Source organism: Falco cherrug, chromosome 15, assembly GCF_023634085.1.
Source record: "Falco cherrug isolate bFalChe1 chromosome 15, bFalChe1.pri, whole genome shotgun sequence".
Classification (NCBI taxonomy): domain Eukaryota; kingdom Metazoa; phylum Chordata; class Aves; order Falconiformes; family Falconidae; genus Falco; species Falco cherrug.
The window spans coordinates 4,876,056-4,893,908 of NC_073711.1; the positions used below are offsets into that span (position 1 = coordinate 4,876,056).

Genomic DNA, 17,853 nt, shown 5'->3' on the forward strand with positions numbered 1-17,853 from the left:
GGCGTATACGACACGCTACAGAAACGGTAGTTTTCTTTTCAGAAACGTTCCAGGTGAACTACAGCAGCAGTCATACCATAGAATTTTTATTAAAACCTTTACTTTTATGATACTTAGGAAATCTGAAAGAAAACCTAATAAACGTATGTTGCGTTATCCACTGGATATCAGTGTAAAAACAGCTATCGATAGAGTTTTTGAAGTGATTTTAAGGGTTTGGTCTCACTTTATCAGTTTTTCATCCAGTTACTGTAGATCTTCTATTTAGCCCTTTTTCCATTTAACAATCAAGATACATAAGAGCAAGTTAAGCTGGAAAAGAATGTTCTGTATGTTTTGCTGGTATAGAGGTGGCGTCAGGCAAAAAAAAAAACCTCCCAGAGGAAGATGGAGGAAAGCAAGTATTAGAGGGAGGAAGCGAGAGAAAGACATAAAAAGTGGACTTAACCAGGTTGGGCTCGTGAAACATCTAGTATTTTGGTTGAATTTGTTGTTAATCTTACCTACTTTTTCCATCACAATGGGGGAAAAAAGAATTTACACGGGAAATATTTTTTTGAGGGATGGGAAAGAGATTTAAACAAATTACAAGCTGATACAGGTCCCTCTTTTAAGTCCTCTTCTAAAGAGCTGCTTGGTGTTCAGCTTCATAAATGGATATTTTTCCTTGTTACAGTCAAGTAAAATCAAGAAGGGAAGCAAAGGAGACTGCACTGTACTTAAGCCTACACTGATGGCAGCTGTGCCTGTAAGTATGCAGAAGCAGATATGTTTAGAAAAAAAATGATGCTTCCTATCTTGCTAGAAAAATCTATTTAATAACACTTTTTTTTTTTCCCTCTTCACATGTAAGTAACTATCACTAATAGGGAAAAAGCAGAATATAGAAATTCTGGTTGTCACTAGTTGAACTGAGTACTGGTGCTGCAGATAAGCACAAGCATGAACGTGTGCTAAAGCCAAGACCCTTTTTGATCCAAAACTGTAAATACGTTTTACTAGTTACAAGTTTTACCAGGCTACCGATACAACAACGGGATGCAGAAAGTCTTTGATATTCACAGTGGAAACTTCTTTTTGCACAGGGAGAAAGCCAGGTGGCTTTGGCTAAGATGGTCACTGTAAGGATATCAGTTGCAGAACTCGGCAAGTGAGGCTGCGCTGCCATAGCTGTCGGCGTGCTCAGTCTCAGCTGCTTGTCTCCAAAGTCATTCTTGCTGTTCTTAGGGTGAGCAGGCCATGCTTGGTCTCCTCATGCAAGAAAAAATGATCAGGTGACTGTAACTCCTATCGCTTTTGTAACTTAGGATGGGCTTTGGGTGACCAGGCTTCTGCATTCCACAAGGTCTTAGTGCTGTCTGAAAAATACACAAGAGTTTGCGTCTTTCTAATGCAAAAACCTTCTTCCCGTGTCCTGGGATCACATGGGCTGCTTTTATGATTGTATCACACCTGTGGCTCACCACACTGGTAGCACCAGCTTCTGCCACGTGGTGGTGGGGGGGTGAGCAGGAGGATCTTACCTGGTTTAAGAACAGTGAGCTTTCCTTGTGTTTGGTTGCTTGCAGCACCTTTTATGAATAGCCAAGAGTTTTCAATTGCTCGCATTTTTTTGTTTTATAAAATAATAGTCATGTATATAGGCTTGTTCTTTTTCTTGATAATTGAGTAAAAATTATGATGCCTGAGAACTCCAGCTTTTTGGAAAATACAAATTTAAATTGATTTCCTGGGGGAAATTCAAATGCTAGACTACTGACAAAACACATGTAAATTTTAAATACAATCATAATCCCTCTTGGAAGGATTTTTTTGGTATGGGTTTTTTTTGGCACATGCAGACAGCTTCATATGAACTGCAGAACAGCGATAATGCTGAACCCACCTAAATGTCTCAATTCTACGGACTTACTATCACAAAGAAGTTGGAGAAAAACCAAAACTGAAACTGATGATCCATTTTCAATTGACAGCGTATAGGATCTAGAGTTCAACAAGCTACAGCAAAGAGGAAAAACCTTCAGAAAGCCCCAGCAGGAACAACACTTCCATAATGTCATCTAATAAATATTTCTCTCTCTAGAACTATTTTTTTTATCGTCAAAATATTGTAACATCAGCAGTGATTAGAATGTATAAGGAATGAAATGGAAAATAATTCTAACAGAATCCAGAGACACAAGTATTTCTAAATACTTGATACAATCGGAACACTGTAATAAGGGTTAATAGTCCCTTCTAGCCTTTGTAATTATGAATACCTTGTCATGCCTCTGTATTCTTTCAAAGAAGGTACAATTAATTCTGCTTTAAGATATCTGTCTGGCTTTTGGGACTATTAGATGATACTCTGCAGGTAAACTGTGCTGAAAATTGTGCATGGTCTTTTTGAAATTTTAGTTTGTCTAAATCCCAGTTATGGATACTTGAAGGAACTAATCAAAAACAGTAATGAGAGTTGTTTCTACTAAGACTTTAATATTTTGATCTCTGATATTTCATCATTTTCATAGCTTTCTTCTCAATTTTAATTTGACTGTTGTTAGAAAGCACATAAATATTTCAAAGCATTGTGCTCTGTAACAAACTCAGAGCCAATCCTTAAACTTCTGTTAAGTACTTCACCAGTCTGAACATTATTTATTTTAAGTTCTGTGTATTTTAGTGATCATAAGCTTATTATTTTAATGGAAATTCATTTCTTGTCGATGACAGAATTGTGGTTTTTTTTGTCAAGTAACTAACTACTAGAGCCATGTTGCTTTGAAAGTTGAAAAACCTCTCGGAAAAGGCAGTGGTGAAATGAAATCCTTTAGTTCGTTCCCTTGGGCTTACCAATTGCCATGGATAAAGTACAGCATCGAGACCAAGCACGATAGGCCTTGCATGGTGTGTACCCACCGTTAGCAAAGGGATTTAGCTAAGCTTGAATTCAAAATTTTCTAGATCAGTTTGTCACGTTTGAAGTACAGATTAAAGTGTTAATAAAGCTATGGTATGTTACCCAAGATTTGTAGCTGTGGTTGATAGAGAAGACGTCTTCAGAACGCGGGGTGGAAAGTATTTTAACACCAAATCTAAGGTTCAGACAGCCATTTGAGAAATGCAAGGGGTACCAGGAATTACTGCAGAATGCCTTAAGACCCACAATGGTTACTCCGTTACTTGCCCTTGACTTAACCTGTCTGCCTAATTGAAGGCAAGTTTTCTAATATAAGGCGTGTACTACAGCACGAGGGTTCTTCCTTCTAGTGATACTGCTGTGAGAGGAGAAAAGTAAGGCTAAGTCACTAATTTTCTGCTGCATTTTTGATATTTCATTCCACCCATTTCAAATAGCTCCAAGCTGTGACGGTCTATAAATTGAGTAATTGATCACACATTAAAAACATTACAGTTAAGCATTGACTATTTTTAAAGAACTTTATTTTTAACAAGGAATTTAATTTATACGTGCTAGCCTATTCTGTGTGGTAATTTTTCTTGCTTTTTTAACACTTTGTAGGAAATAATGGACAGAATTTATAAAAACGTAATGAGTAAAGTTCAAGAGATGAACTATATTCAGAGAACTCTGTTCAAGATAGGCTATGACTACAAACTGGAACAAATCAAGAGGGGATACGATGCGCCTCTGTGTAACTTGTAAGTATAATTCTCAGTCCAAGTGTACCTTTTTCCTTGTGACTTGACAGTCTAAAAGAATAATCGTCTAAGCGATCTGACATCAGACAGTTCTCATCCAACATGCGAATATAATCCAATGGCTAACTGAAATAATCCAAGTTCTTACTGGAAATGGATAAGATATTTAACGGTAGAAATGACTAATCTTCAGGACAGATGACTAGTTGGTTTCCATTGCTCTTTTCTTTATTTAGTAATAAAATTGGAATGTTTGTTCAGTTAAGTTACAGGAATTTTGCCATCTTCAAGTGTTCCACAAGAGGTAACATTTTTGATTGTCCCTGCTGTCCACTAAAATCTGTGAATAATGACTGAGTTAATTTTTAAGGTGTTCCAAATAGGAAGGTTTGTGTCTTTTCATTTTCGTAAAAGTGAACAGAGTGAAAAATTTAATGCTTTTTTCCTTCTTTCAAGACTGTTATTTAAAAAAGTAAAGGCACTACTGGGAGGGAACGTCCGTATGATGCTTTCTGGAGGAGCACCACTCTCGCCTCAAACACAAAGATTCATGAACATCTGTTTTTGCTGTCCTGTTGGTCAAGGCTATGGACTAACAGAAACATGCGGAGCTGGAACAATTACAGAAGGTAGTTAAAACACTTCTGGACATAGACAATTTAAGGTATAGATAGATACGAGGGTTTGTGGGTTTTTTTAAGGTCAAAATAGCTGTAGTTTTTAATTGCAATAAAGTAACCCGAGATAAGCTACTGCCTTATATGTGGTTTGAGTTTATACTTCAGACAACAAAAATCTTTGTATTCTTCCTTTTTCTCTCCCTAAGTGGCTGATTACAGCACAGGCAGAGTTGGAGCTCCTCTTATTTGCTGCGAAATAAAATTGAGAGACTGGCAAGAAGGTGAGAGGATTAAGTGTTTTTATTTCAGAGTAACTAATTTAACCACAGCTTAGCTGGTTTCTTTGCCTACCTGCTTAGCTTGTGTAGCATACAAAGTAATTGTGTATCTTTGATAATAGTCATCAATTTGTGTGCATTAACTTCCAAGACTGAAGTTTCAAAATACGTTCTTGGCAGCAGAATATACAAGTTAAAAATAACTGTGTGGGGATTTTCTTGTTTTCAGGGGGCTATACTAATAAAGACAAGCCTAATCCTAGAGGAGAAATTGTAATTGGTGGACCTAATGTCTCAATGGGATATTTTAAAAATGAAGAGAAGACAACAGAAGAATTCTCCATTGATGAGAACGGTCAGAGATGGTTCTGTACAGGAGATATAGGGGAATTTCATCCAGATGGGTGTCTGCAGATCATAGGTGGGTCTCAATTTTTGATCTCATCACTTATTACAAGATCTTGACTAAACATCATTATAAGCATGCTGTTAACCCTGCTGCTTTGCAAGGGCTAATCTACTTAAGGTTACCTGCTCGCAGAATCCCAGTGTAAAAACCACATTCCCAAAAGTCCTCACAGCTGTAGGAAAATTTTGGAAGTGGTGCCATTATCACTATCTAAATTTAGCACATGGACTTTAAAGAATAAATGTAAGATTAATTTTTGGTACCAATTACAAAGCTTTAAAATCGGAGTCCCTATCACTTCCATACAAGTTGTGTGACAAGAAGTATAGTGCTATATAAACCTTATAGAAGCATATATAAAGTTGGCAGGATACGTACATGCTATTAGCTGCTTAAAATTTTTAATAAGGTGCTTTAATTCATGTTTATTAAGAATCTTGCATAGCATTGCACAAAATACGTATCTAGTGGCTTTGCGAACGAGTCTGTAGAAATGCAAAAGTTTAAATGGATCAAGTTTGGGTTTTTTTCCCCTCTCCCCTCAACTCCTAGATCGCAAGAAAGACTTGGTAAAGCTACAAGCAGGAGAATATGTATCTCTCGGCAAAGTAGAGGCAGCCCTGAAGAACTGTCCATTGATTGACAATATCTGTGCTTATGCCAAAAGGTAAGAGTGGTATTAATTTAGAAACTCCATTTAGGGTAAACATGGAATATAGGCTCTGACCCACTTCTCTGATGATATACTATAGTTTTCCATGGTTTCCACTGAACAACCCCCCCCTTACCAGAGCACAGGTTATAAACATCATCCCTGAAGTAGCACAGGTACCAAAATTTCCCAAAACCCGAAGAAATTACCAATGTTTTTCTGTTAGCGTTTCTCCTATCCACTCCAGTTCCATCCCATCCCAGAACAGTATCATTATATTTAGCATCTATTATGGCTTTCTGTCAGAATACCAGAGAAAAGTTTATCTGGACACTTTGTACCTGATCCAGAGCTCTCCACTGAGTCTGGGAAACTGTCCCAGTCCCCCCTCTCCCTCCCCTCAACTTAAACACGCTACATGAAGAGACTTAGCTAAACAGTAGCTGTAGCTGGGAGGCTAAACAGAGAGGTGCACTTGTAAAATTACAGCAAAGCATGATACTGATAAAACCTAATGCTGTAAACCAACTTAGAGTATCTTTGGTAAGTCATCGGTTGTTAAGACTGAATATACAAGAAGGATGCTGTATGGGGAAACAACTACAGTTCAAAAAGCACTCTGGATCTGCGTATCTAACATCAAGTAAGCATTTCATGTTCTGAAATGGAAGCCTCAACTGTTTGGGTTTTTCCTTCCTTCTTTCTCTTGCCACCCTGTGGTAGTGACCAGTCTTACGTGATCAGTTTTGTGGTCCCTAATCAGAAGAAGCTGACTGCATTAGCTGAGCAGAAAGGCATCAGCGGAACCTGGGTAGATATTTGTAACAATCCTACAATGGAAGCTGAAATACTGCGAGAGATTAAAGAAGTGGCAAACAAGAGTAAGTAAAGCGGTGTATTGCGCTAGCCAATCTCACAGTGCATATCCAGCAAAAATCTTACCCTCTGAAGTTATCCTAACTGCTCTTCCTTCTTCCTGTTGCCTCTGTATCTGCCACAACTTCATATCAGAGGCAAAGACCCACATCAAGTTGTTGCCTGTTATCCGAGGAATTGACATACTTTCTAGTCATTTTTAAAAAAAAAAAAAAAATCAGATTTTTTTTTTCCAATTAAATTCTAGAGAGAGGTTGCTTGTCTAATATAGTTAAAATAAGATCCAAAAGAGCTGTCAGTTTGGAAGGAAAGTCACAAGACACTTGCTAGTAAGAAAACTAGTTAAGCAAGAGATTTCAAAGATATTTTTTTTCCCCACACAACTTCGTCCCTGACAGTTTCGAACAACCACGATCCTTGTGGTTGTAATGGCTTAAAAGCCTGCTACTCCTTGCTGTAGTACTGAGTGATCGAAAGCCCCATCAATCCTTTACAGGGCCAAACAATTAACAAACTAGCTGGGGAAAAAGTCTCTAAGCACTTGACACTGTATCTGAGGGAAATAGGCACACAGTAAGCACTGCCTCTTGAACTTTAGAGATTCTGCCTTTTGAAACAAACAAACAAAAAAATAAACAGGAATGAAAGACACTATTAAGTCTTGCCTTAAAAAAAAAATAATAAATCAGTCCATAGGTCTCAGACTTGGGTTTAAACATTTCAGTGTTTTTCTATCATGAACTAGGCAAATTACTATGCATACACATTCCTTATACCTTCTAGGTAGTAATATATCACTGAGAGATAATGAATTTGAAACTTCTTTAAAAACTATTTTAAAGAGATTGTTCTCATTTTTAGCAGATCATGCATCCTCATCATAAGCAGGCGTATAGCTAAATAACAGAACGTTGCCAGTTTGAAGTCAGAGAGACAGGAGAGCTCCTGGGGACAGACTTACAGCCAGAGATCCTATGTTTGGCCAAGAAGCCAAGTGACAGGACAAGAGGAAACAGCCTGAAGTTGCACCCAGGGGAGGTTTAGGTTGGACATTAGGAAAAAAATCTTCACCAAAAGGGTGGTCAGGCACTGGCACAGGCTGCCCAGGGAAGCGGTGCAGTCACCATCCCTGGAGGTGTTTAAAAGACGTGCAGGTGTGGCGCTTAGGGACACGGTTTGGTGGTGGCCTTGGCAGTGTTGGGTTAATGGTTGGACTTGATCTTGAAGGTCTTTTCCAGCCTAAATGATCCTGTGATCCTGGAGGCTGTGCTGCCACAGGTGTCCTACAAGTTGAGCTGCACGTCTGTGCGTGTGGGATCCCCTTACAGGCCGACATGCAGGAGCTGGCAGCAAAGTCCATCACATCTGGCACACACACGGCAGCTCCCTGCCCTGTTCCTGATGTCCCTGCCCTTCTCCCCGAAGCAGTTACCTACCTCCTCCATCTCTTAACCCTCCTTGGCCCCTTGCCTGGGCGGGAGATAGAAGCAGCTTTGGTTGCGGTGGGGCTGGTGAACGTGCCAAGCCACTGCTTCTCACTGAAGGGCGAGTAGGTGACTAATGCAAGAAATCCAGGGAAGTCCCTTTATTTTGAACTCTAAACAAACTCCTAGGAAGGAAAAATTAGGGGTGGGGGAATCATTCAACCATGGAAAGTACAGAAGTACTTCATTATAATTTAAATATGAAGCACATACAGCTTAGTCTGAGTCAATAGAGTTATTGCTATGTTCCTACAGTAAAGATACAACTCTGCGTGTATCCTGTTGTGACAGTAGTCTCAGATCTTCAGGCTACAAACTCCTTTGTTGCAAGCTTTAATTTTTACGCTGTCCCATCCAATACAGCTCTTAAGTGTTGTTAGAATATTTGCACACTAAACCCAGCACTCAGCAGTGGTACAAGATTAAATTTGCTTGTGGCCCTTCTGTAAAGTTACTTCATGAAGTAGGACACCCTATTATACAAGCTACAGGGTGCTCACCTTAGATTTTTAGGTAGCATGAATTAGTATTTCATTTAGCTGTGCGATCATACTCATGCTTTTGTTTCTTCTTGTCCCTGCAGTGAAATTGGAAAGGTTTGAAATACCCATCAAAGTACGGTTAAGCCCTGAACCATGGACCCCGGAGACCGGGTTAGTAACAGATGCTTTCAAGCTGAAGAGGAAAGAACTGAAAAACCATTACCTCAATGACATCGAAAGAATGTACGGAGGCAAATAAACAAGTCATGCTGACCAGAAAGTTGTGCAGATGGTTCCTTCTCATGCCTTTGGATGTCTGTGTATACTGTAGATACCACATGTGCAGAAAATACACCAAATGATGGATGTTTCTGTACTCTCCATGGAGTATAACAGAGAATATCTTAGACTCCAAATTCCTGATTATTAGCAGATTAGATGCTATGGTCTTCATAAAGTTTCACGTGATCATCTCCAGTTTTGAGACAGACATCATTATGTGAAGCAGTATGACCAGGTAATTCTATTATTATTGTTTCTCTAGCATATTCACAGTGCTTGCAATTTCTCTTTAATTCAGTCTGAAATCTGGCCTGTATTTCAAAGAGAAAAATTAATGTAATTGTGATGATTCTTCTGTCATAGTAAGATACTCACTGAGGGAAGGAAAAAAGTATTTGGAGTCTACCCTTCTCCATTTAAAAACAAAACCAAGATGACAACGTTAGTCAAGAACTTGCTAGAGATCACTAATAACACACAGCTTGAGAACGGAGGGGCTCTTCTGCACATCAGTTAGTTTCCTGAATATTTACAGTGCCTAAAAAGGAATATAAAGTACACTTACTGAAATAAAGGTGAACTGAAAAGCTTTCTAAACAAAGTTATTTGAAATTTCATTCAAGAGCATTGAATTAACTGTATTTTAATTGAAGCAGAGCTTTCCACTAGGACACGGCATAACAGAAAACAAAGACCTGCTCTGCTACAGGAGGTGCCGATGAGAAATCATCACCTGAATGCAGAATGCAAAACTTGCATCTCGACTGGCAAACAGTTGTCTAAGCAGATTTGAAGCTCAAAGGAGTTGTGGCGGTTTTTCGTTTGGATTTTGTTGAGGGTTGATTGGTGGTTTTATTTTTAAGGCACTGATCCTCTAGACCTTCGCATACATGTGAGTAACGGTACAGGTTACCTGTATGTAATTTAGAGGATCAGGTTCTGAACGCCAGTGTTCACTTTATGGAAAGGTATTTCCGTTCACCTTTTAAATACGGTAAGCATAACAAGGCAACCAAAACCCAACGGTAGTTTCCCCATGTAGCCTTGTTTTACTTAAAGAAAAGTAGTCTGTGACCAGGGGATCTTCGTTTTATGGAACTTGTAAAAAGGGACAAATCACTCTTTACAGAAATGCATTATAAAAACATTCTCTTATTAACTGGAAGTCACAGGTGTGAAGAAATGGGAAGATACAATTTAATGGTCCATCATTTTGTGTGCAGAATCCTGTACTGTGTCTTCTTTTGACTTGTAACTGAGCTCCCGCATCCCTGCTAGCTCTTCACACTTGAACCATAAGTGCTGTAAAAAAGTGGAGGCTCTTGATACTGTTCTACTTTGCACTTTCTTAATCGTTTTATATATGTTGCTTACATTTTGTACAGCTGTGGCCCTCAACTGCTATATATTACAAATTCATTTTAAAGTATTTATAGATTTCTATTCATAATATTTGTGTTGTGTATATGATGGTTGAAGAGAAAAATTATTTGGTATTGTCACTGTACAGAAAGTAAAAGATTTTGTACGATGCTTCTCTGAAACACACTAGCTTGCAATTTCAGGGCAAGTTTTTCCTTTATTGCATGTATGTGTATTTTTCCTTTTTCCAGTTCAAACTGATTTTGGCAAAAATAAATCATGGCTATATACTCATTAACTAAACCATCCCTTCTCCTTGGGACCAACTTCAGACTTCCCCATGCATAACTTTCTCTGGCCAGTCCAGAGCACTGCCAGCTCATCTTCCAAGAGCCTTGGGGAAGGAAAGGGAAAAAGAAAATGTGATTATGAAGCTGACTGTCTTAGTTGTGAATGCAACTACAGCAGCCACTAAAAAGACGGAGGAAATAGCTTTTCTAAAAAATAATTATTTTTTTTTTTAAGACACATATAGCTGGTTTACGACAACAGGAAATACTTCTGTACCAGCAGCAGCTTTTTAAATGACTGTCCTGGAGCTACGTTACCAATTTTTCAGTGTTCAAAATTGGTCACTATTAAGTAGCCTTTAGTCAGCCTGTTAGCATCACAAAGTTAAATACATGTAAGAAAGTTACTTGCACTCAAGTCGGTGAGCAGGTTGTACTTTTTTTTTTTAAAACCATAAATGTATTTATATGAAATGTATTTTATCTAGACTGCAGGTATCTTCTGTGTCTTGGTTGACTGAGGATTGCTATTTTCAATATATACATACACCATGTTAACATTTCAAAAGTGGAATACAATTTAAATGGTTCAACAATTTTGTGAGTCTTGTTTTCTGAAAGATCTTGCGTATTGCACAGATTGCCTCATGTTCTCCCTGACACCGAGCGAACCTTAGAAGAACTGCTCAAAAGAAACAATAAGTACACATGCAGACGTTGAGAACAAAACTAGGCCCACCCTAGGCTTTTCTTTTAAGAAATAAAGTAAACATGGATGTGTCACAAAAGACAACTCGATACACATCAGCTTTTGGGGCATATTTGGAGAAGGGGAAGGATTACATCAGGCTGCCTTCAAATACGGGGGTTATTTGCAAATCTAACACTTGCAGTTTGGTAAGAATTTTATCCTTATTTTTAATGAATTTATTTTGTGACAGAGCTTGTGGAGAGGAATGAAACAATGAGCAGGGATGTCCTTCTCACCATTAAAAATAGGGAACTAGGATGCAGATGAAGTGATAGACTATGGCCTCAAAACTATTGTGTCGTGTTTACAGATGATACCCTGGGCTCGACTGAAAGGACATCTGCTGTGGGACTGAAGTGTGAGGGAGAGGTTCATTTACTAAATGTCAGTGTTCCAGAAAGCTCAGAGTAGCTGCAACTTCTTCAGAAAGCAGGTTCAGAATTCAAAATAATCCTCCTAAGTCTGAGAAAAAAGTTCAAAGAGAAACAAAATCCCGTTTGGGCACGTCTGATACAAGATTATATTTAGGTCAAAAAACATGGGATATCTAGAGAAAGCCAGAGTATAACCAGTAACTGGGACTAGTTGGCTTAACATATGAAGGAAGATTATTGACGAGTGTAGGTGGCCTGAAGGAGAATGGCACGCGGCAAAAGATTATTAACCTTGACCTACACCCAGCGTTACCCTAACAAAGGCACAAAAGAGCTGTCACCAGTGGAAGAGGAGGTAGTTTTAAGTGGCATTTACAATCCGACATTTGAAAAGAAACACAGAGCTTGAACACAGTTCCTTCCTAACTACGGAACTAGTGGCTCAAGATTGCTGCCACTGAAAGGCTTCAGAGCCTCCGTCGATGAAGGTTAAACAAACATCTTTTGGGGACAGCTTTGACACAGAACCTTGGGTGGGGGCTGGAAGAGGAGACCTGGTTCCTGTACATAATGCAACAGTGATGTGGCACGTAACAGGTGTCATTAATTGGTTTGAAAGGGAAAAAAACCAAACCCCCAAACTGAGAAAGCAGTAAGTTACTCCCTTAAGAGCAGGTGAGGTGGTGTTTAACCAACCTGATACAATTTTAGCGCCCTTTATAACTTCTGAGAACTTTGAGCATAAGGTGATACTGTGAGTGCCTGCCAGGTAAGAGTTGAGAACATGGGTCACAAATTTTCAGTCATGAAACCCAAAAACAACCAAACAGACCCAAAACCTAATTCTATCACATCCCAGAATGGCAGTTTCAAATAATGACGTTGCATTCTAATGATAAATTAGTTGTGTGCTGCACTTACAGGCAACAGAAAAATAAATTCTCGTTATGTATTTGGTATTGGGGGGGGGATTTGGGGGGTGGTGGGGGTGGTTTTTTATGGTTTTTGTTTTGTGCTTATTTTTTTACTGAGCCTGCCCTAATGGCTAAGCTTGATTTACTCTCATGTACATAGATTTCCCCTTTGCAGGCTAAAATTTAAACATTAGAAACTCAAAAATAACAAATCTTGTGCTTCTTTTGCCTAAGATACCACAAAGATTATTTATAAAGTACAATCAGTAAAACTTGCAGTCACTGCTTAGATGGAATTGAGCACATAAAGTAAAAAAAGCGTGAACTTACCTGGATTAATAAACAAAATGCATTTCCAGTTAACTCAGCACTGCTACAGAGTAGATTATTGATGGCTTTTTTTTTTTTTTTTTTTTTTTTTAATATGACAGGATTGCATCAGCCACGGAGGAATAGGGCTGCCTGTATTAAATACACTTCTTGTTGGCCTGTCACTTTTACATAATTTCAATTGAATGAGTTTCAACAGAAATGGGGTGTTGTCTGCACTATTGCTTTGCTACTGGGAGCTGTAGTATCTAGAATCTTGCTACACCATCACTGGTAAGAGACATGTTTTTGAAGAAAATCAGTTCTATTCTATATTGGCCAAGTGTTTTAGTGAAGCTGATTATCACAGGTAATGTGTCCTAAACTCTTTAGTTGCAAGTATATAGTTGTGACATTAGGACAGTGCTAATTAAATGAGACAAACAGAGCTCTGGGCACAGTGTCTGATCCTTAAGAGTCCTCACCTACACTTTTAAAGCCAAAAAAAGCCCCCGAAGGCCAACCCCAAACCACCTATTGCATTTTTCACTTGTTCTCCCATTTTGAAATACTGATAACCTGGTTAATGATGAGTATTAACAGAAATGCCAGAAGTGACTCTGTTACACACATTTATTTCTGCGTTTACCCTCGCGTGTTTTCTATTACAGAAGCACGACCACCACATCCACACTATCCCCATTATTTCTGGAAATGCAGACCCTGAACATGAGTACCTATCCCTGTAAGACATGACCTCATATCATTAAAATGCTACGGCAAAAAAATACAAGTTTTACTTTTTTAACACACAGATAAGGTGGGGGAAGTAATGTAGCACTTCATAATCTGAAACAGCGTTGGACTCCTCCTAACGGGCCTATTGCGCTGTTGAGCCGGCTTAAGAAGAAAGGTAGCCCAACTATGACTTCGGGTACCGAGTCCACACAGCGTTCCAGCACTTACAAAGTCCCAGCCCTGGGAAGCGTTGCTTGGGCTTTTATTTGTTCTAAACAACATCGTATCTAACCTAAACTTTTCCTGTTGGATACCGATCAGCTTATTACTTATGGCGCTCCCCCAGGGAGCGAACACGAAGAATGGCTCACTGTTCTCTACAGCCGCCTGCCCTACTTTACTTTCTGTCTTTCAAGTCTAAGCAAACACAATCTTTCCCCATGAGCCTGTTTTTATGAAATTTAATCGGGGTCATTTAACCAGGGCCACTCTGTCCCTGTGTTCAAAAACACGATACTGTCATGGTTTAACCCCAGCCAGCGACTAAGCCCCCCCCACAGCCGCTCAGTCACTACACCCCCCCAGATGGGGGAAGGGAATCAGAAGGTTAAAAGTGAGGAAACTCACAGGTTGAGATAAGGACAGTTCAACAGGTAAAGCCAAGGCCACGTGCACAAGCAAAGCCAAGCAAGGCGTTCGTTCCCTGCTTCCCAGGGGCAGGCAGGCGTTCGCCCATCCCCAGGACAGCGGGGCTCCATCACACGTGACAATTACTTGGGAAGACAAACGCCATCGCTCCAAACATCTTCTTCCTCCCAGACTTGTATTGCTGAGCATGATGTCATCTGGTGTCCTGGCTCTGCTCCCTTCCTACTTCTCGTGCCCCTCCTCACTGGCAGAGCATGGGAAACTTGAAAAGGCCTCGATTTAGAATAAACATTACTTCGCAACAACTAAAACATCAGTGTGCAATCAACATCATCATCACACTAAATCCCAACCACAGCACTGTACTAGCTACTAAGAAGAAAATTAACTATCCCAGCCCAAAGCAGGACAGATACCCGCCCCGTGCGCCCTGCAGAGCGGAGGGTAACTACTTCCTCTAACTTCACTGCCTTCCAGAACATACCTGCCTCTTACATAACGGTGTAACTCTCACCTTGTGACTTTTTTTCCTTGTTATTTTTAAAACCTGGATTTCTGCTCTGAACACTTGCAGCAGCATAATGATATTGCTGTGAGAAGTGGAAATGCACAGGTGGTGATGGTGACACTTAAGGAGCTCTGCAATCAAATGCTAAGCCCCAACCCAAGCTGAATTTGTAACGAGCCAGTCTGACTCAGTTTTAACCTACATACAGCCCACTCTAAGCGTTCATTGACAAGCAGAATCCTTACTTTCAGAGGAAAGATGCCAAGAAAATTGTTCACACCAATAAAAAACATACTGTAGAAAAGCAAATTAAAGCCTGGCACTGGGTGAAGAAAATGCCATTAGACCATTTCTTGGCTCTCTGGAGATACTAAATGGATATTCAGCCCTTCTGACTAGTAAAAACTATGACCTACTGTAGTTTCTGTTTTATTTCCATTGTCTAGCCACCAATACACTTTCAATAGGTCACCTGTAGATCGTGAAAAAGCAAGACGCCTGCAACATTTCCGAGCCAAAAACTTGGCTTAAGAGAGAGGAATTTGTGGAAGGACTCAAAAGAGAAAAATCCCCACCCATATGCACGGCAGAAAGATGTCTTACTGACTAGGGAGCAATTTCTCATTCGTACCCTGTAGTCTGTAAGTTCCACTGAGGGTGGAGGAGGGCAGCGGAGATTCTATCCTTAAACCAGAGGGTTTCTCAGTTGTATTTTGCCGATGTTGAAACAAGAAATAATGAATTGTGTCACTTTTGTGGGGGGCCAGAACAAAAAAGAGGGAGAATATCTTGTTGCAGAAACATCCCATTTCACTAGCGTTTCTTCTAGAGCAACTTAAAGACTAGAAGACAAGCGTTACGGAAGGTTTTCCAGCTGCTATTTTTTCAAAACTCAACCCAGCAGGGTGGACTCCTGCCTAATGCTGTTTAAGCAGAAAAGCCCAAGTCAATACCACACCATTGCCTTTCCAGCTGCCCTTACAGACAGGCACTCGCTCTGGTCTGTTAAAATACATCCTTTTTACCTGTAAGCAATGAGAGGAAAATAGGACAGAACACAAAAATGGGACTAGCCACCTCCTGGAAATAGGCAAAGAAATCACACAGTATTAAAATGACTCTACATGCTGGAGAGATTGTGAATCTATAACACGTACAACTGCCACATTCACCTATAAACACAATGACAACGGAATTTAAAAAGTTACCAGATAACCTGAGAACAGGAAAAATCCAAGGCCCTCAGAACATTCACAGAGTTTTAAAAAAACACCATAAAAAACCACCACAAAGCACAGAGCTTTGTAAGGAGGAAAAAAAAAGTAATGAAGAATACTTGCCTGTCTGCTGCAGCCTCAGGACCCTCTCCAGCACAGCCATACTGGGGACAGCCCCCTCCAAGCCTTTCTGCTCAAGGAACAGACCCTCCGCTACTTACCAGTTGTTTTAATGACTTCAATTAATTCCGCCCCTGGGTATCTGACCACCACAGCTGCTGCTGCTCAAGCTCCTGCACCCCACCACCTTTCCTTGCTTTTCTCTGTTACACGCCCCTCACCAGCCCCCGGCTCCGTGAGCCCAGGGCCTGGGCAGCTGTGCCAGGGGTGCTGGGTGCCAGCTCCCGCACGGGTCCCACGCAGCTCCCCGGGCAGGGCTCCGGTGCCCGCGGGCTTTGCTGCAAAGAGCCCTGCAACAGGGCCGGTAAGCTGCCAAAGCTCAAGGAACAAGGATCAGCTCTTTCCTCGCTTTATTTTGGGGGACCTGCATTTTCCCAAGCATTTATTTTCACGGTAGAGCCCGTAAAAGGATCTCCGTTTGCACCGTGCTCTGGCTGAAACGGAGATTTCCCTCTGCTCTCTGCCTGCTCCCTCCCCGAGGGCGCGGGAGCCCCGCGGGTGCTCAGCAGGGCTCAGCACCCTCACCTGCGCAGGACCTGCTCCCAGGGGCACAGGCCTGAAGACTGCTCAGCTGTTTTCCACATGACTGCTTTCCTCCAGCTGCGCTTTTCAAAGAGAATCCAGATTATTTTACCCCTTCTAGCGTGGCAGCGCGCGTTCGAACGACGTTTGGCACTGTGAGGATGCGGCATTAGCCGTTCCCAACACCGGGAAGGCAGCAACGTGGGCTGGATTTCATGCAGGTAAGGGGAAAGCCCAGCCCTGCCCCCGGTGTGGCTGCGGCTGCCACCCCTCAGGCAGAGGGTCAGTCCTTGGACTTCAGCTGAACTCAATCCTTGCAGGGCTCCGGCGCCTGCGCTCCCAGCACTGACAGCGCCAGGCTGCCCCGGACGCTCCAGCTCGGGCTCCGGCGGCGGCGGGGCGGCGGCAGAGCCCCCGGGGCGGCGGCAGAGCCCCCGGGGGTCCCGAGGGGCAGCGCGGCCATGAACTGCAGCGAGCCGCGGCGGCTGCCGGCGCTGCTCAGCGCGCTGCTGCGGGACCTGCGCGGCTCCGGCCGCAACGCCAGCGCGGGGGCGGGGGGCGACGCCTCGCTCTACATCCTGCTCATCATGGTCTTCTACGGCTGCCTGGCCGGGGGGCTCATCCTGGCCTACACCCGCTCCCGCAAGCTGGAGTCCAAGCACGACCCCTACCACCTTTACATCCAGCGCGACTGGGGCCGCGGCGGCCCGGGCCAGCCGGCCGAGGGGGGCGGCCCCGCCGCGGGGCAGCGGCTGGTCTGAGCGCTGGGGCGGCGGGCGGGATGGATCCGGGCCGCTTTGTATTGCTCTTCTGCAATAAACACCGCGCTCCTCGGTCACCTTTAGGTCTTGGTTTGACATCTTCGTCTTTAACGCCGGGTTGTCCCGCACCCCGCGGCGCTGCGGCTGCGTTTCACGCCATGAAAAGCAGCTCTGCCGCTGGGTTGCGTGCCCTTCTGTCGCTGCACAGCACTGACAGGCACGCCAGGTACGATGGGCAGGAAGGGTCAGGTCTCGTTCTGTTGAAGCAAGATTGTTTCGCTTTACGTGAAAGCATTTATCAAAACGAAAAGAGCTTCGAAACCGAAGTTGTTCCCATCAGGAAAGCAACAGCTCCGCATCTTAGCGCTGAGGCTTTACCGATGCACGGTAACTTTTAAAGCCATCAGGAACATCCTCATGCCCACGAGAGATACGTAATTCAAGAATGTCTCTGTACAAGTTAAATCTTAAGATTAAAACAACATACAGCATATGCTTTCTACAAAAAAAAACAGGCAGGCAAAGGTGGTTTCAGATGTTCTAGCCATGTT

General features: G+C 41.9%; 2 protein-coding genes across 4 annotated transcripts in view; both read left to right on the forward strand.

Moving 5' to 3' along the window:
* Window positions 1–10,977, forward strand: part of ACSL4 (acyl-CoA synthetase long chain family member 4) — a 40,764-nt gene extending 29,787 nt beyond the window's left edge. For all 3 annotated transcript variants that reach the window (XM_055727436.1, XM_055727437.1, XM_055727438.1), the window contains exons 10-17: window positions 677–748; window positions 3,506–3,645; window positions 4,102–4,274; window positions 4,472–4,546; window positions 4,773–4,964; window positions 5,505–5,619; window positions 6,328–6,485; window positions 8,548–10,977. In XM_055727436.1, the coding sequence (XP_055583411.1) occupies window positions 677–748; window positions 3,506–3,645; window positions 4,102–4,274; window positions 4,472–4,546; window positions 4,773–4,964; window positions 5,505–5,619; window positions 6,328–6,485; window positions 8,548–8,705 (1,083 nt within the window). In that variant the 3' untranslated portion in view covers window positions 8,706–10,977. The remainder of the gene's footprint in view (window positions 1–676; window positions 749–3,505; window positions 3,646–4,101; window positions 4,275–4,471; window positions 4,547–4,772; window positions 4,965–5,504; window positions 5,620–6,327; window positions 6,486–8,547) is intronic.
* Window positions 10,978–16,511: 5,534 nt separating this feature from the next.
* KCNE5 (potassium voltage-gated channel subfamily E regulatory subunit 5) lies at window positions 16,512–17,327 on the forward strand. Its single transcript, XM_055727753.1, has 2 exons — window positions 16,512–16,762; window positions 16,862–17,327. The coding sequence occupies exons 1-2, from the start codon at window positions 16,757–16,759 to the stop codon at window positions 17,300–17,302; spliced, it is 447 nt and encodes a 148-aa protein (XP_055583728.1). The 5' UTR covers window positions 16,512–16,756; the 3' UTR covers window positions 17,303–17,327.
* Window positions 17,328–17,853: the final 526 nt, after the last annotated feature.